The sequence below is a fragment of the Lampetra fluviatilis genome, chromosome 48, assembly GCF_964198595.1.
Source record: "Lampetra fluviatilis chromosome 48, kcLamFluv1.1, whole genome shotgun sequence".
Lineage (NCBI taxonomy): Eukaryota > Metazoa > Chordata > Hyperoartia > Petromyzontiformes > Petromyzontidae > Lampetra > Lampetra fluviatilis.
The window spans coordinates 2,136,291-2,155,664 of NC_136322.1; the positions used below are offsets into that span (position 1 = coordinate 2,136,291).

General features: G+C 57.6%; 1 protein-coding gene across 7 annotated transcripts in view; it reads right to left on the bottom strand.

Moving 5' to 3' along the window:
* Positions 1–3,887, bottom strand: part of LOC144948272 (von Willebrand factor A domain-containing protein 5A-like) — a 40,620-nt gene extending 36,733 nt beyond the window's left edge. For all 7 annotated transcript variants that reach the window (XM_078877701.1, XM_078877698.1, XM_078877699.1 and 4 more), the window contains exon 1: positions 3,766–3,887. In XM_078877701.1, coding sequence (XP_078733827.1) covers positions 3,766–3,885 — 120 coding nt within the window. In that variant the 5' untranslated portion in view covers positions 3,886–3,887. The remainder of the gene's footprint in view (positions 1–3,765) is intronic.
* Positions 3,888–19,374: the final 15,487 nt, after the last annotated feature.

Genomic DNA, 19,374 nt, shown 5'->3' on the forward strand with positions numbered 1-19,374 from the left:
CTGTTCCAGGCTACACGGGGGACCTTTGTCTTTGGTTGAGGTGTTAGTGGTATGCAAAGTTTGTGCTGTGGGCATTCGCCTGATAACAAGTTTCGGTAAAAAAATGTTAACTCATTTATGGAACTGCTGCCCGCTGCTGCTCAAACTGTGTGGTGGTCTGAGAAGATGTTTTTCCCCTTTTTTCGGGCAACAAAACGGGTGTTTTAAGTCTAGATTTGAAGCTTTCGTGACTGCAAGGATTAAGACTCTTAGTTTTTTATTTATTATTTTATTTCTATTATTATTATTGCTAGTATTTTTATTGGTTATTTTATTATTTATTTATTTTCCCCCTACGTGACTTTACCGAAAAAACCTAAGAGTAGGTGTGTTAAGATGTGAAAACACCAAACTGAAACCTTTTACAAGGAATCACGTCGGCATTAACCACAATACTTGTGGTCAGAATTTAAAAAAAACGCTGATAATATATGCAACTGTCTTTGAAACTGATTGGTCCACACCAGAGACAGCTTTGTGAAATAAAGATACGAACACTGCCCATAGACTAGCACCGCAGCCCATAGACTATCACCGCACCCGGAGACTATTACTAGCCATAGACTCTAAAAGAAAGCTGTCTCTGGTGTGGACCAATCAGTTTCAAAGAAAATGCAAATATTATCAGAGTGATTTTTTGCATTCTGACCACAAGTATTGTAGTTAATGCAGACATGATTTCCTGTAAAAGGTTTAAGTTTGGTGTTTTAACATCTTTACACCTGTTTAGTTGCCAGAAAAAAGGGGAAAACCCTATTCTCATATTTTGGAACTGGCAAAGGTGGTCCCATGATGTGGGGTTGTCTCTTTTGTTATCCTAAATATGTACTAGCAGCCTATGAAAGAGTGAGGCCGCTGATGGTGGTGTTGATGGTGGTGATTATTTTGGTGATGATGATGGTGCTCACGGTGATGATGACGATGATTATGGTGATGCTAAAAAAACACATGCACACCAAATAGACACACCCGTTTACAACAAGCAATCAAGTCTGAATTAGCCGCACAAACACTCCCCAATGACACTGCACCCACAGAAGAAAGGCCGCACCCATAAACGAACAGTACCCATAGACCAACACCGCACCCATAGACTATAACCACACCCATAGACTAACACAGCCGATAGACTAACACTGCCCAATGACACTGCACCCATAGACTATCGCTGCATCCATAGACTAACACTTCCCGTAGACTAACACCGCACCCACAGACTAACACCGCACCCACAGACCAACACCGCACTCGCAGACTAACATCGCACTCGCAGACTAACACCGCACTCGCAGACTAACACCGCACCCGCAGACCAACACCGCACCCACAGACCAACACCGCACCCACAGACCAACACCGCACCCACAGACTAACACCGCCCACGGGGCAGAGAGGGAGTGAACGGATGGAGTTGGGTCCCCGCACTCTGCTGCAGGGCTCAGAAACTCAGAACCGGATCGACGGCTTGGAGGCGCAGTCTACACCATCGCTGTGAGCAACTGGTTGCAGAGACGTCCAAGTGGAAGAGATCGAGTTGCAGGCAACATCACTGCGCAACTCGTGGGGAAAAGAGATCCGAGTTGCAGGCAACATCATTGCGCAACTCATGGGCAGAGACGGGTTGCAGGGAACATCATTGCGCAACTGAGACGTGGCCGATGTCCATGAGTAAACAGCACGGAGTTGACGCAGTTGTAGCAACGCGCTGTACCAGACTAGGTGCAGGTCTACCCAATGCTGGATGTGTTCCAGGGCACGTGTTACACTCTAAGGTTCAAGGGTGTTATCTGAACTGCTGGTGTCATCCGCCAACTCGAGGGAAAATCATAAACGCAGCGTTACAAAGGTTCAGTGGATAGAACGACGACTCTCAGATCGTATCAGGTAAATGAATAATGCATAACTTATTATTATTCGTTCCAATCGGTCATCCCCATAGACACCTGCAGGGTCTGTCCCATGACCTCATGCACCTAGCCTGGCACAGCAGCCATCCCCATAGCCACCTGCTGGGTCTGTCCCATGACCTCATGCACCTAGCCTGGCACAGCAGTCATCCCCATAGACACCTGCAGGGTCTGTCCCGTGACCTCATGCACCTAGCCTGGCACAGCAGTCATCCCCATAGACACCTGCTGGGTCTGTCCCGTGACCTCATGCACCTAGCCTGGCACAGCAGTCATCCCCATAGCCACCTGCTGGGTCTGTCCCGTATTCTCATGCACATAGCCTGGCACAGCAGTCATCCCCATAGACACCTGCAGGGTCTGTCCCGTGACCTCATGCACCTAGCCTGGCACAGCAGTCATCCCCATAGACACCTGCTGGGTCTGTCCCGTGACCTCATGCACCTAGCCTGGCACAGCAGTCGCCCCCATAGACACCTTCTGGGTCTGTCCTGTGACCTCCTGAACCTAGCCTGGCACAGCAGTCATCCCCATAGACACCTGCAGGGTCTGTCCCGTGACCTCGTGCACCTAGCCTGGCACAGCAGTCAACCCCATAGACAACTGCAGGGTCTGTCCCGTGACCTCCTGCACCTAGCCTGGCACAGCAGTCATCCCCATAGACACCTACAGAGTATGTCCCGTGACCTCATGCACCTAGCCTGGAACAGCAGTCATCCCCATAGACACCTGCAGGGTCTGTCCCGTGACCTCGTGCACCTAGCCTGGCACAACATTCATCCCCATAGACACCTGCTGGGTCTGTCCGTGACCTCATGCACCTAGCCTGGCACAGCAGTCGTCCCCATAGACACCTTCTGGGTCTGTCCCGTGACCTCCTGAACCTAGCCTGGCACAGCAGTCATCCCCATAGACACCTGCAGGGTCTGTCCCGTGACCTCGTGCACCTAGCCTGGCACAGCAGTCGACCCCATAGACAACTGCAGGGTCTGTCCCGTGACCTCCTGCACCTAGCCTGGCACATCAGTCATCCCCATAGACACCTGCAGGGTCTGTCCCGTGACCTCATGCACCTAGCCTGGCACAGCAGTCGTCCCCATAGACACCTTCTGGGTCTGTCCCGTGACCTCCTGAACCTAGCCTGGCACAGCAGTCATCCCCATAGACACCTGCAGGGTCTGTCCCGTGACCTCGTGCACCTAGCCTGGCACAGCAGTTATCCCCATAGACAACTGCAGGGTCTGTCCCGTGACCTCCTGCACCTAGCCTGGCACAGTAGTCATCCCCATAGATACCTGCAGGGTCTGTCCCGTGACCTCCTGCACCTAGCCTGGCACAGCAGTCGTCCCCATAGACACTTGCAGGGTCTGTCCCGTGACCTCCTGCCCTAGCCTGGCACAGCAGTCGTCCCCATAGACACTTGCAGGGTCTGTCCCATGACCTCCTGCACCTAGCCTGGCACAGCAGTCGTCCCCATAGACACTTGCAGGGTCTGTCCCGTGACCTCCTGCACCTAGCCTGGCGCAGCAGTCGTCCCCATAGACACTTGCAGGGTCTGTCCCGTGACCTCCTGCACCTAGCCTGGCACAGCAGTCGTCCCCATAGACACTTGCAGGGTCTGTCCCGTGACCTCCTGCACCTAGCCTGGCGCAGCAGTCGTCCCCATAGACACTTGCAGGGTCTGTCCCGTGACCTCCTGCACCTAGCCTGGCACAGCAGTCGTCCCCATAGACAACTGCAGGGTCTGTCCCGTGACCTCCTGCACCTAGCCTGGCACAGCAGTCGTGAGTCCACCCTCCCCCGGATGTTCGCTACTTACACAGCACGCAGAGAAGAGAGATGGCGACCACGCATCAGCCACTACAGCAGCTGTCACTGTCGCTTGCTGCTGATTGCGACGTCGCACGAATGTCAGCAGCCGCCTGCTGTTCTTCCGCATGGGAGGATACAGCCACACCCCCCACCCACTAATCCCCACCCACTAACCCCCACTCACGATCCTCTCGCCCCACCCACTAACCCCCACTCACGATCCACGAGCCCCACCCACTAACCCCCACCCACTATCCACGAGCCCCACCCACTAACCCCCACCCACGATCCACTCGCCCCACCCACGAACCCCCACCCACTATTCATTGGGAAATAAAATGACCTCCCCTCCGCTCCCCTCCCTCCCTCTCTCCTCCCTCTACCCTCCCCTCCCTCCCTCTCCCTCTCTTTTTTTACGAAACAAGAAGATGCTCAGTGTAGTCGGCACTTTGCTTCGTTCATCATTTAGTTTTTATGTTTTTTTAAATATTTGCTTACCTCCCTCTCCCCTCCCCTCCCTCTCCCCTCCCTCTCCCTCTCTACTCCCCTCACTCTCCCCTCCCCTCACTCTCCCCTCCCTCCCTCTCCCCTCCCTCTCCCCTTTCAGACTCACACACTCTCAGACTCACACACACACACTCTCACACTCTCAGACTCACACACACACACTCACTCTCACACTCTCAGACTCACACACACACACTCTCACACTCTCAGACTCACACACACTCAGCGCGGCGTTCAGGGGGGGGGGCAGTTGGATGATTGGGCGTGTTTACCTTCCCCCCACCCTCCCCGACATCCTCAACCAATCGTGGCCCTGCTCGGCGGTCGGTGGGGGGGTGCATGGGTGGGCTGCATTCCGATGCACGACAGACAAACAATCCCTGGTGGGCAGTTTGGAACCTGTTGTTCCTACCTGTATCAACGTTTAACCTACTCATGCCGGCTTGTGCCCGCCTTCAGTCGGGCATATTTGCGGAATACACCACGCCGCCGTTGACCCTGGCCATTGACCGAGCAACCCAACGTTACTACCAGCTCCCCCCGCAGGAATGTTTTGTCTGTCTGTCGTGCATATGGGGAGGGGAGGGTGGGGGTGGGAGGGGTGGGGCTGGGTGGAGAGGGGAGGGGCTGGGTGGGGGGTGGGAGGGGTGGGGCTGGGTGGGGAGGGGTTGGTCACCCCGTGGTGCCCCTATAAAACTCAACGTTTAACCAACACACTACACTATACACGACACGATACACTACACTTATACAGGTAGGAACAACAGGTTCCACACTGCCCACCAGGTATTATTTGTCTGTCTGTCGTGCACGAATGCGCTGTCCAACCAAGTTCCTACCTACCCACTCCGAAGGAACGTGTTATGGGAGTTGATGTGCTATGCACTATTTCTTGGCTGGGACCAATGACTTCCTGGAGTCACAGCTGGTTCCCTGGAAAACCTCAGTAATGACAGGAAGTGTTTAATTAGACCAGTCCCTGAGACAGCACAAAAAAGGTATGCAATTATTTCGTACTCTTTTTGTAGAGGTAATCACAGGCTAACATTACCTCCTGTAGATTTATTTAATAAGCTAATAATATTTGAGCAGTTTGATCACAACATCCCTAAAAATAAAATATTAGCAAACATAATACTCAGTGAAGATACCTTGAGTAGGATGGCCTGCAACTTCAACCCCATGGTTCCGCCCTTGGAGTGGAAGAGGCTCAGAAGCCTGGGTTGTGTATTCATCCAGCTTGGACATGAATTTTGATTCAAGGTGTACCGTTGTGATTCTCTGAAACTCATCCTGGATCTGAAAACAAAGAAAATCAGCTATAAAGCCAGATTTGAAGCTTTCGTGACTGTGTTAGGGTCGCTGGCCCCGAGATCCCTCCCTCGGTACCCCTAACGGCCGGGTTAACCTCATTACTCGCCCCCACGCTGCTAGGCGAACCGCTGTTGGGTTCTTCACCCATGGGGTGAGAGCCGTCACTCGAGGATTCCCCTCCCCCGCGGGTCGGCGTAGTAGGCATGGTTAATTACGTACGCGCACACCCACACACAGCTATGCGCGGCACTCACTCAACACAGACCACTCACGTTAGGATCGCGCACCTGTATTATACACGTCGTGAACGTGCGCGCACACACACATACAGCTCCACACGCGATACCCACTCTTGCGCCGCTCTGCGCCGCGCTCGCCGCCTGCTGGCCGCTCACGTTATGATCGCGCACCTGGTGTACGCCGATTACGCATGCCGCGAGCTTACGCATACACAGTACCACACGCGTTCACACTTATAACACGAGATCACACGAGGCCACGATCAGCTATTAATGATTTATTATCTGCTACCTGGTAATTAATGTTATGTCAGTATGAATCGACGAGGCTGCCTACTCTACTAACCCGGGACCTATTCCCTATTTATCGTTCACGAAATACTTTTACCTCCTTACTCACGGTTTGAGGCACTCGATGTTCCGTGGGTTTTCCTCGCTGCTTGCCTCGACACGTCGCACGGACGTCCGGAGGGCAGAGCTGGGGGCCGTCTTGGACGCTGGCTTCTCGGAGTAAGAGAGAGCTCTACCTCGCTACGCTCCCTTTTTATCCTAATTCCCGGACTCAGGCCCCTACCCCCCTTCCCACGTACCGTGCGCCTTCGCTATGCTAATTAATCCTCTGTCCGCGCGGCGTAAACTCTAAACAATGGCTCGCGCCCCCCTTGCACGAGCACGGCGGCTCCGCGGCGCATCCACGGCGCTTTTGTTATGCTAATCAATGAGCGACCTGCGCGGCGCAAATTCCAATCAATCCCTTTCTCACGCAGGCCCCCCCATTATTGCAGTTCATGCGGCGGCGTCCGTCACAAAGGTGCGCCGTGGGAATTTGTGCACGGCTCCCCGCGTGACCCCGCTCTCCCGATTACTCATACTAACAGCCTTATCCTTTAACTCCCCTAACAATGGTGCCTGCGTGCCCAAGCGTAATTATGCCGTCCCTCCGCTCCCTGTGCGGGGGGTGCCTGATTATGCAATTCAGATGCGCTGCGTGTTTTCAAATGATGCTCCTCCATCACAATGCTTATTCCCTCTGCCTGCCCCATCGATACTTGCGTGTGTGGGGTGTGTGGGATGCGTTTCACCCGCGGTGGCCGAGTGGCCCCTCGCTGCGACCTTGCAATCTTAAGGCCGGTCGCAGCGCCGCGGTGCAAAGTAGCGTCGGGGGAGGTCGTCCGATTCCCTGGTCGCCGGAAACCGTGAAAGTTTAATCCCGATAAGGGCTTCTCGGATAAAAACCGGTCGGTCAGGTGACCTCCCCTCAGAGCTCTATGGGGGGGGGGGGGGGGGGGAATGCGTGCGGGTGTGTTCATGTGAGGTGAGGTGAGGGGGACGCGGGGTCGGCTCCGTCGCTTGGTGGTGGCGAAGTCGTAGATGGGGCGCCTGCTGAACGGCTTCGTGGCGGCGGCATCACATAGCCCCCCGAGGTGCTGGTCCCCGGGTTGACTGGAGCACCTTGCTTGAGCCGCGCCCACGAGGAAACGCTGCGGGGTCCGGGGGGGTCCGTCCGGACCTCGTGGCTGGTCTCGGGGCGGGTGGCTCCGTCCTCTGCAGCTCCTGCGGCGGCCTCCTCCTCCACTCCAGCGGCTCTCCCTGTCCCTCGGTACCTGCGGGCTGGGGTATAAACTCAGAAGCGGAGGGGTTTAGGGGCCATCGTCCGCGCCGTCCCCTGGCGGGGTCGGGGCGCCTCGGGACTGGGGGTCCGGCGGGGCCCATGTAGTGCGCGAGGCCCTCGAGCCCGGGTGGGGTGGGGGTCCCGTGGGTCCGCGGTACTCCGGCGGCGGGGATCTCCTCCGCCGGAGCTGCTCTCCATGATTTTAAACGCGGACGTTGACCACCGTTTCGCGTCCTCTCTCTCCACCTTGGATCAATACCGTCCAGGGGGAGATTTGCCGCACCACGGTCCACGGTCCCCGCCAGTAGGTCGTCAGCTTCCCCACCTGTCCGGTCCCGACGCGAGGGGTGTGTAGCCATACCTTTTCACCTGTCGAGAAGAGGGGGTGCTCCATGCGGGGGCGGGTGCTCTGCTCCTGTCGCCGATGCGCAGCCTCCCCGTGCGGGTAGGCCCGGCCCCGGACCCCTCGTAGGGTCTCCATCAGGTGCTCGACGGGTCGGCTCCCTTCCTCCGTTTGGGGTGGGGGAACGCCGAACAGCAGATCTGCGGGTAAACGAGACTCACGACCAAACATCATTAGGAACGGGGTTTGTCCCGTCGATGTGTGCACAGTGGTGGTGTAGGCGAACAGGGCGTAGGGGAGGTGTTCGTCCCAATCCCGTTGATGTGCGGCCGTCATACTTTTGAACTTCCCCGCTAAGGTCTGATTCATGCGCTCCACCATACCGTTCGCCTGTGGGTGGTAGGCTGTGGTTCGGTCCTTCTGGATTCCGAATTCTCGGCACAGTGCTTGAAACACCTCAGCCTCGAACTCGCTACCCTGGTCGGTGAAGACTCGTTCGGGGATCTCATGCTTAAGTACGTAATGCTCTACGAATGCTCGGGCCACCACCAAGGCCGTTTTATCAGGGATGGCCACTGCCACGGGGTAGCGGGTGAAATACTCCACTGCTACGAGGATATACCGGTTGCCTCGATGGGATCGTGGGAATGGTCCCTGTAGGTCGATCCCGACCAGCTGATTCGTGCGGCTGACGCGGAACGGCCTTAGGGGTACCTGGTATCGTGCCGGTTTCGGCCCGCACTGCTGACAGGCGCGGCAGCTCTGTACCCAGGCGGCCACGTCTTGTGCCAATTTGGGCCAGAGATACTGGCGACGCAGGGTCTCTCGAGTGCGTCGTTCCCCGTCATGGCCTCCGAGCGGGTGGTCATGCACCAGCCGTAGCAGCTGGGGTCGCACCTGGGCAGGAACACAGACGCACCCCGGCTGGCCAGCCTCGGTTAACTCCCGTACCACTCCGTTCCGCACACACAACCGGGCATACAAACCGCTCCAGGGTCCTGGTAGGGCGCTCTTCTCCTCCTGCAGCGCCGCCTCCACCGCCGCCAGATCCGGATCCCGCTGTTGGGTCTGTCTCAGCTGCTCGTCGTTCAGGCCCGGGAAGGTGCAGCCGACGTTCTCTTGGATCCGTCCGATCGGGGCGGGGTGGTTCGCCGGGCCCCGAGCCGTGGGTCCCGCACTTGCCGGGCGGCCGACGGGATCCTCGGTGCCACCTGCGGGGGTCTCTGTGGCGCACACTGCACTCTCTCTCGCTGGGGGGGGACCAGTGGCCGCGGCCTCTCGGGGGTCCGTTGCCTGCAGGCAGCGTCCCCCCGTGAAACACGGGCAGGCCTCCTCCGCCCTTGTCTCGGCGTACACCGTGGGCCGCCTCGACAAGGCGTCCGCGTTTGCATGCGTCCGGCCAGCCCGGTACTCAATTTGCAGGTTGTACTCCTGCAACTGCGCCAGCCACCGAGCCATCTGCCCCCGCGGCTCCTTGAATGTAAGAAGAAACTGCAGAGCATAATGGTCAGTGCGTACGTGACATTTCCTGCCGTACAAATACGGCCAAAACTGCTTACATGCGAAAATCACGGCGTACAACTCTTGGCGGGTCACACAATAGTTCAGCTCGGCCCCACTCAAGGTCCAGCTGGCGTACGCGATTACTCGTTCCGTTCCGTCCTGCACCTGTGACAACACCGCGCCCAGCCCGCTGCTGCAGGCGTCGGTGTCCAAAATAAAATCGGTGGTAAAATCGGGGAAAGCGAGGGTGGGGGCGTGGGTGAGGTGGTTTTTGAGAATGGTGAAGGCCGTCTGGCAGGCCCCCGTCCACTGATAGGGGTGCTTAGGGGAAGTGAGTTGGGTGAGGGGGCGTGCAATCTCGCTGAATCCCTTTACAAATCGACGATAATAGGTGGCAAGCCCCAAAAATGATCTGATCTCCGTCAGATTCCTTGGCCGTGGCCACTCCACTACGGCGCGTACCTTCTCCGGATCGGTGTGCACGCCTGCCTCGCTGACGCGATGCCCGAGGTACCCCACCTCGCGTTGTGCGATGTAACACTTACGTGGCTTGAGCTTGAGATGAGCCGCTCGCAGTCGCTGGAACACCTCTCGTAACCTGGCCCAGTGCTGAGACAAAGATCTACTGAACACTATCACATCATCCAAGTAAATCAGGCACTGTTCCCATTGCAAGCCCCGCATCACCAACTCCATCAGCCGCTGGAACGTCGCGGGCGCATTGGTGAGTCCGAACGGGAGTACTCGAAACTCGAATAGTCCCATCGGGGTGGTGAATGCGGTTTTCGGCCGATCCTCCTCCGCCATCTCCACCTGCCAGTACCCGGACGCAAGATCGAGGGTGGAAAAATATCGCGCTCCGGTGAGGCTGTCAAAAGTGTCGTCGATGCGGGGTATGGGGAAGGCGTCGCCGAGCGTGACTGCATTCAATTTACGGTAATCGACGCAGAACCGGGTTGACCCATCCTTTTTCGTTACTAGTACCACCGGGGCTGACCAGGGGCTCGCCGAGGGCTGAATTATGTTATCGCGAAGCATGTCCCCAACCGCCTCTTTGATCTGGGCGCGTTCGGGTGCGCCCACTCGGTACGCAGGGAGTTTGATGGGTCGGGCTGCACCGGTGTCAATTTGGTGCTTAACAAGGTCAGTCCGACCCACGTCCGAGTCGTGTTCACTGAACACGTCGGCATACTCCTGCAGTAACTCGCGCAGCCGATCGGCCTCTCCCTTCGGTAAATCTGCCCATGGTACATGTAACGCGTCGAGTAGGGGAACGACCTCGGCTCGGGGAGTCGGGCCGACTCGCCAGGCCAGGTCCTGGTCACCCTCAGGACGACCGGGGTCCTCAGCCCAGAGTGCGAACACCGAGTCGTCAGAGTGGCGTGCGTGCAGGGGGTGTACGGTGGCTATCGGGGTGCGCCGTCGCAGTATCGCTGGGGTACTGTGAGGGTTAAACATCCGCATAAACAATCGGTCCCCATCTGCGTTTACCAACGTGGCGGATCCCACTATCCCATACCGTTTTGCCAACTCCGGGTGAGGAGTTAGCATTACCTCCCCTGATGGTCGGAGCGCGGAGTCGGTGGGGGATGTTGCCACCGGCACCAGCATCTCGGTGAGCGGCCCGATGGTGACTGCCGTCGCCAGGATAGCGGCCACAGGTGCGAAGCGGGGGCGCGTTGGTTCTCGTCCCAGGAATGGAATCCGCTCGCCGTTGCTCTCCATGGTGGCGCATCGCTGGCGGGGTTGCACGTTGAGTCCCAGCTTTTCTAAGAGGTCGGTACCTGTGTAGTGACATAAGAAGGGAGGGGCTGCTGGGGGCTCTGGGTTCCCAGGTGGGTCCAGACACTTAAGCCTCTGGGCGCCAGGCGTTGAGTTCCCAGGGGGTCCAGACGCTTAATCCCCTTGGCGCCGCCAAAGGGGGGGGCTGTGTGTGCTCTGTGGGATATCTGGGGGCGCACACGGCCCCACCCCTCGTTGGACCAGGATAAAAGGAGAGCTCCCTGGACGATCGGGGCCCAGTTGTAACTCAAGACCCAAGACCCACGACCAGCCATCTGAAGACCCTGGGATGCTGTGAGAGCCAGCGCTGGGACTCTGGAACTCCCGACTCTACGATCTTGTGAGGGCGAGTTCCGGAGCGTAGCCAGAGTAGAGTATCTAGGCTGTGTAGCTAGGCTGTGTACCTAGGCTGTAACAGAGTATCAGGACTGTTGGACTGTTGGAGTGTTGTATTGTAATAAAGAAGTTACCTCTACAAGTGTCTCCGGAACCTGTTACATTTGGTGTCAGAAGTGGCAATGGAGACAAGAAGTAAGCCACGTACCTTCAGTCCTGACGGCGATGTTGAGGAGCAAGCAGCGACGGGGCAGCCAACTCGGGCCGACAGCGACGCTGCACCGCTGGCTGAGCAGTCGTCCACCATACCTGCCGATCCTCCTCCAGCGTCGGGAGCAGCAATGGAGGAAACGCTGCTTCGCCTCACCGAGCTGCTCCACGCCACCGTCTCCATCCTGGACGACATGCGTCGCTCACAGGCGGAGACAGCAGGGAGAGAGGCGGCGCAGCGGCCGCGCCATCCCGCCGGCTCCCACACAAAGATGGCGGCCGTTCCCGCCGCAAATACATCCGGGTGTGTCGTCACTTCTGCGGGGGGAGCAGTGGCCGCTGGGAGCGACGTCACTTCCGGGCCCAGCGTGGGCCAATCCGATGACGCCGCATCATCAGCGCTGCGTCCCTCACCGCCGGGTGACAGCTGGTTGCAACCAAGCAACGCCGCGTCATCAGCGCTGCGTCCCTCACCGCCGAGTGACAGCGCTGCGAACGCGAAGCCAGCTTCAGCCGGGTTGCCAGGCAACGAAAGCTTGGCTCACGTCCACCAACGCCTGCCGGCACTCAAGGCATTTTCTTCAGAGGGCGGTGAGTGGGCAGCGTTCGAACGCCGGTTCGTCTCTCTTATAGAGACGTCCGGCTGGTCGGAGTATGAAGCGCTCCAGGGCCTCCCGGCCATGCTCGATGACGACTCCCTCGCAGCACTCCTTGCTGTGCCACGCGCGAAACGTGCCACGCTCACGGATGCCCTTCATCAGATGCGGCTGATTTATGGACCCCCATCCGAAGCACGTCACCGCTTCGATGCGAGGAGGAAGAAGGCCTCCGAGTCGGCGATGGGGTACCGCAGCGCGCTGCTGGCCATGGCGAAGGTTGCCTACCCTCGCATGGATGAAGACGCTGTGGAGTCACTCGTGCTGCAGAAGCTCATGAGCTTGGCCCGCCAGCTTCGAGTTGCCATGCCGACAGCCGACGACGACGACGACTTCACGTCGCTACGTGCTGCCAGGTGCATCCAAGCACACCTACATTGCGATGAGGACACGACCATCGCCGCCTGCGCAGGCCCACCTGATGCACAAGCCTATGACGTGCATTCGGGGCTTCATCAGGCCTTCGCAGCAACAGAAAATCGCGGATCGTCCAACTGGCGATCCCAGCGAGATCACCACCAGCGGGACCGGCCAACCTCGCGCCAGGACGGAGCGTCCATCGTCTGCCACAACTTTGGCCTTCGGGGCCATGTGGCGTCCGGCTGCCGGGTCCCCCGACGCCGGACTTCAGGACCTCCGGCGCCTCGGCCACCACCGTATCCTCGGCATACCCAGGCGAGTCACGACACCTCGCACTCTCGGCCCCCACTTACAACAAACACGCACCCTCACACCCCACAGGGGGGTCATGCTTCGGAGGAGGGGGATTCGGGCCCATCATTGAACAACCGGGCGCTCGGACCGGGTCAATGGTCCGAGTTGGCCCATAGGGTCGTTGCCGCTGCGGCAGGGTCCTCTGCCGTAGTGGGTTCCATCGAGGGCGTTGATGTTCGTATGTTGATTGATACGGGTGCGTCGGCGACCATCATTTCAGACATAATTTATAACATTTTGCCCGATATATGCCGTCCCTTGCAGCCAGTTGATGTGCCATGCTATGCCGCAAATGGGGGTTCGTTGGGCATCACCGGACGGATCAATGCTCAGATCCGCATTGCTGACGTCCAATTAGTTGGGCCCATTTTGGTCTCATCAACCCTCGCCGTTCCGTGCCTCCTCGGAACAGATTTCTTGGGGAAGATGCCCATTAAAATTCTCATTAACAAAGGGTGTATTGAGCTCCCCTCCGGCCGACTCATGGCCTTCCTACCCACACCCACTCGGTTGCACTCCGCATCTACGACGGTGCAGGCGTTGGCGGCGTGCACAATTCACATTCCTCCTGGTTCTCAGATGTTAGTTCCCCTCCGGTTTCGTAAACCCCTTGATTACGACGCGTTCATGGGGGGTGCTGTGATCGGGCCTTCGCGTTAAGCTGAGCGGGTGTCGGACCTCGTGTGCGCACAAACGCTCGTGCGAAGCGACCACGACCCCTTTATCCAGGTCCTTAACGCGGGATTGGAAACGGCCGTTATCTGTCAGGGAATGGTGCTTGCTCACGCGACGCCAGCCCCGCCAGAAGATGTGATCGTGGGTCACGTAGGGGGCGAGTTCTCTTCCGTTGCCAAGCCAGGTCCTGACACAGGATGGCTCGACGCGCTTTGCTCCACTTCTGCCGATTTGTCACCATTACAGCATGCTAAATTACGCACGCTGCTGAGCGATTTCGCCGACGTTTTCAGTCAAAGCAAATTCGACATTGGCTGCACTAAATTGCTAAGCCACCACATCGACACGGGTGATGCCGCTCCAATTCGTCAAAACCCATTCCGGTTGAGCCCGGCCGAAAAGGAACATGTACGGGTGGCCGTCAACGATATGTTGGCGGCCGATGTCATTGCGCCATCAAATAGCCCATGGGGGGCGCCGATCGTTCTTGTTAAGAAGCATGACGGAAGCCTCCGCTTTTGTGTTGATTTCAGGAAACTTAATAAGATTTCTGTGGCCGACGCCTACCCGCTTCCCAGGATGGACGAGTCGCTCGATGCCTTAGCAGGTGCGCATTACTTCTCCACCTTGGATCTCCTCTCGGGGTTTTGGCAGCTACCCCTTGATGACGCATCCAAACCAAAGACGGCCTTTCGCACGCCGCAGGGACTGTTCCAATTCAACAGACTTCCCATGGGTCTTCACTCGGCCCCGGCGACATTCCAGCGCCTGATGGAGCTGGTCCTCGCTGGGCTCCAGTGTGATTCTTGCCTAATCTACCTCGACGATGTAATCGTGTTCAGCAAAACTTTTGATGAACACCTCACGCGATTGAAGGCAGTTTTCCTTAAAATGCGAGCGGCTAACCTCAAATTCAAACCGCAAAAGTGCCACCTCATGAGGGATTCGGTTCGTTATTTGGGCCATATTGTCAGCCGCTCGGGAATTGCCACGGACCCCGAAAAGACAAATTGCGTGCGCTCATGGCCAACTCCTACCTCTGTTGGGGAGGTGCGGAGTTTTATCGGCTTCGCCTCATATTATCGACGATTTGTTGCGGGATTCGCATCCATCGCGAAGCCCCTCCACGCATTAACGGCCAAAGGGGTCAAATTCCGCTGGGGAGAGTTAGAACAGGCATCGTTCAATGCCGTCCGAAAAGCACTGGTCGATGCTCCTACCCTGTCTTATCCAGATTTTACCACTCCGTTCATTCTGGATACAGACGCCAGCAACACCGGAATTGGAGCGGTGCTGTCGCAAATTGTCAATGGAGTGGAGCGCGTCGTCGCCTATGGCAGCAGGGTGCTGTCGCCCGCGGAGCAACGTTACTGCGTGACGCGCCGCGAATTGCTTGCTATCGTTTTTTTCATAAAGCAGTACAGGCCATACGTGTATGGCAGGCATTTCACAGTACGCTCCGACCACGCGGCGCTACAATACGCCTTGCGAGTGGACCAACCATCTGGACAGCTCTCGCGTTGGCTCGAGATCCTCCAGGACTTTGCGTTCACTGTCATTTACCGCAAGGGGATTCAACACGGGAATGCCGACGGGTTGTCGCGACTGCCGAACAATGAGCGCTGTGCTTGTTTTTTGGGTGCGGGGCGTTGTAGGCAGCCTGACGGGGTACCGCCCCCATCCCTTGCGGCCGCGGCCAGGGATGGGGTCGGGGACCACGGGGCTCCCTCCACGCAAGTTCCGCAGGACGCATTGCTGGGCCTCGGGTTGGACGACTGGGGACGTCTTCAGATGGACGACGTCTCCCTCCTCAAATTGAGACGCCGCGCTAGGGATGCCGAGGGTCACAGGGGGCAGGGGGGCCCCGTATCATATGTCATCCGGGAAGGCGTCCTCATGCATTGGGATGGGGGGTCCCAATCCCACACATTGGTGGTGCCCACCTCCCTGCGGGGGCGGCTTGTGTGGGAAACCCACAGTCGCCTCTTGCACTTGGGTGTTCAGAAAACACTAGCTAAAATCCAATTGGAATTTTTCTGGCCGGGCATGGCAAACGATGTGGCTGACCTTGTGCAAGGTTGCACAGAATGTGCACGGCGGAAACCACCTGCTAGGCCGTCCTGCCCGCCGCTCCAATCCATTAAAGTTTCCCGGGTCAATGAGATCGTCGCATTGGATATTTTGGGTCCGTTTCCCGCTACTCCTCGGGGTAGTAAGTACCTTTTGGTTGGGGTCGAATATTTTACCCGATGGGCCATGGCCTGGCCACTCCCCAACCAGTCTGCAGCAGCCATTACGGAGGCCTTTTTCCAGGGCTACGTCCTGGACAAGGGTGCTCCCGAACGCCTGCTGACCGACCAAGGGAAAAATTTCTCTTCCACCCTGTTGCGGGATGTGTGCAACCTGCTAGGGACACACAAAATTCGCACCTCGCCATATCACCCCCAGACTGACGGTATGGTCGAGCGATTACATAGGACACTTACCTCCATGCTAAGCCACCAGGTGTCTGAGTCACAGACTGATTGGGATCTCCACATACCTGGTGTCTTGGCCGCCTATAGAATGGCGCCCCATGCTGCCACGGGGTACTCGCCATTCTATCTTATGTATGGTAGGGAGGTTTGCCCCCCAATCGACGTACAATTGCACATTAAACAGCCCGCACCTAAGGCTAAGATTGCCGACCACATCCGTGCTAATGTGCGTCGTCTCGTAGATGCCCGGGAGGCTGCTCAAAATAACTCAGAAGCCCGTCAGCTTGCCAACGAGCGGTTGCGGAATCTCCGCACATCCCGCCACGTTTGGGTAGAAGGGGACCGCGCCTGGCTCCACTGCCCGCAGGTACCATTGGCTACTTCCTCAAAACTGCTTAAGCCTTGGAGAGGGCCGGTTGTTATTATTCGCGTTCTCCGCCCGCAGTGTGTCAGGATCCAGCATGGCAAGCGACGTTGGTTCGTGCACCCGTCACGTCTAAAACCTTACATTCAACCCTACACACCTCCTTCACATCTCCGGGGCCGAGAGCGCGACATGTCTGACGAGCCGCGCCGCGATGATGCTGCTTCTAACTCTCGGGCAGGTCCCGCTGCCCCGCCCTCAGGTGCCTTGGGAATGAAATCCGCCACGGCCGACCCAGCGGGAACAAGCTTGCCCGCGGGATCAGCGACCCAGGACACAAGCGCAACAGCGGGTCGTCGGTCCCCTCCTGCCTCCGTCGTGACCGATGGACCTGCCACTCGGACTCGCTCAAAGCTCAAACGATTTTCATGACCCCCGCCCACGAACTCTCGTCCCAACGCGACGCCACTCACCTTGCCATCATGTATAGTGGGCGATTGGGGCGTGCGTTCATCCTGCATATATGTGTTTATACAGTGTTGTTCTGCATCGGTGACCACAGGAGGGGGAGAGGCGCTTTCTTCTCATTTTTTTTTCTTGATTTGTCACACACTCATTCTGATGGTTAACAAATAATTTCTTGTACAATTGTATTTTTTTTTTGACAGCCGGGTCGGCTGGAGGCTACGTAGAGGGGGGTAATGTAGTGACATAAGAAGGGAGGGGCTGCTGGGGGCTCTGGGTTCCCAGGTGGGTCCAGACGCTTAAGCCTCTGGGCGCCAGGCGTTGAGTTCCCAGGGGGTCCAGACGCTTAATCCCCTTGGCGCCGCCAAAGGGGGGGGCTGTGTGTGCTCTGTGGGATATCTGGGGGCGCACACGGCCCCACCCCTCGTTGGACCAGGATAAAAGGAGAGCTCCCTGGACGATCGGGGCCCAGTTGTAACTCAAGACCCAAGACCCACGACCAGCCATCTGAAGACCCTGGGATGCTGTGAGAGCCAGCGCTGGGACTCTGGAACTCCCGACTCTACGATCTTGTGAGGGCGAGTTCCGGAGCGTAGCCAGAGTAGAGTATCTAGGCTGTGTAGCTAGGCTGTGTACCTAGGCTGTAACAGAGTATCAGGACTGTTGGACTGTTGGAGTGTTGTATTGTAATAAAGAAGTTACCTCTACAAGTGTCTCCGGAACCTGTTACACCTGCAATACACTCGTGACACAACGCACTCGACACGTAGAACTCCTGGGTGCACACCTGGCTGCCTATGCGGACCTCTAGGGTGGCTCTCCCCAGCAACCCCATTCCGGCTTCGCTCGCCGTGTGCAGCGCGCGGTCCGGTGCCTGCAGGTGACGCACGTCGACCCCGATCGCGCTGCAGTGCGCTGCGCTCACGAGCGAGGCCACCGCCCCCGTGTCCAGCAGGATTGGGGTACGCACTCTGTTTACCTCCCCTTCCACCAGCGATGTGGCCCCCGTGATCCCCGCCACCAGCTGCCGTAGCCAGTCGCCAGGAGTCACCGTTTCTGTGGGCGTTGTTGCTGGAACCTGTGTGGAGATCACTCGCTCGCCATTATTCTCATTATCGTCTATTTGTATCGGGACCGCGTCGATTGCACCCCTAGTTGATCCGCTCACTAGGAGGCGTTCGAGTTTAACCCCCGCGTCTGCCTAGCTCGGGTGATTTCAGGACAGTCTCTCACTAAATGCCCTCGGCGATCGCACATATAACATGCCCGAGGAGGGGGGGCGGCTCCGTAGTGGGCCCACTGCCCACCCCCTTTCCCCCCCATTACGCCGCTGTCCACCCTCCGCCTCTAGTCGGGCTACCCTTCCAGATAACCCTCCCACCGTGGCGCGTAGGTTCCCCATTTCGGATCGGATGGTCTCAACGGAGGATTGCAGTTTGGTCAGATTCTCACCTACGTGGGTTATCTTACCATCCATATCTCCTATGCCGGTCTGTAACCCAGCTACCCACCCCGGAGTTGTTTCGCTGGGTCTCTGGGGCTCCCTTGCCCGTCCCCTTACTGCGATGGCGAGCTCTTCCTCCTCGTCGGAGAGTAGGCTCGCTACGGCGCACTCTCGTCCCCTCCCTCGAGGATGCGCGCGCTCACCCGAGAGTTTCTCGCATTTGCGCGCGCTCGACGAGGGTGTTAAAGGAGAGGCGTGCACCGTCTACATTTGGCTGCCACCACGGGGTGCGTGCCAAATATCGCTGGATTTTACCGTCGGCGAGGCCCCCAATTATTTTGGCCTCGTACTCTGGGTACGCGAGCTGGGTCAACATGCGTACATCCTCGGCGTAATCTCGTAGATCTTCGCCGGGTTGGCGACGGCGTGCCTCTAAGGCCGTCTGCGCATCCTCCTCGTCATAGGCGCCGAAGCGCCGTTCGAGTTCGCACATTAATTTTTCCCACTGAGTTTGTGCGCTTGCGGGCAAAGCTTCCACAAAGTCAGCTGCTCGCCCATCTAAATGTAGCTCTAACTGCTGCAACGCCTCCTCATCTGACCACCCATTAACTTTTTTAGCCCCCCTGATGCTGCGGGCAAACGATTTCCATGTTGGAATTCTTTGCCCGTAAATGTGCATTTGATTTTAATCTGGTTGGGGGGCCTCTTTCCCTTGGGGGTGCGGGGGATCGTCCCGTTTCTGACACCAATATGTTAGGGTCGCTGGCCCCCGAGATCCCTCCCTCGGTACCCCTAACGGCCGGGTTAACCTCATTACTCGCCCCCTCGCTGCTAGGCGAACCGCTGCTGGGTTCTTCACCCATGGGGTGAGAGCCGTCGCTCGAGGATTCCCCTCCCCCGCGGGTCCGCGTAGTAGGCATGGTTAATTACGTACGCGCACACCCACACACAGCTCTGCGCGGCACTCACTCAACA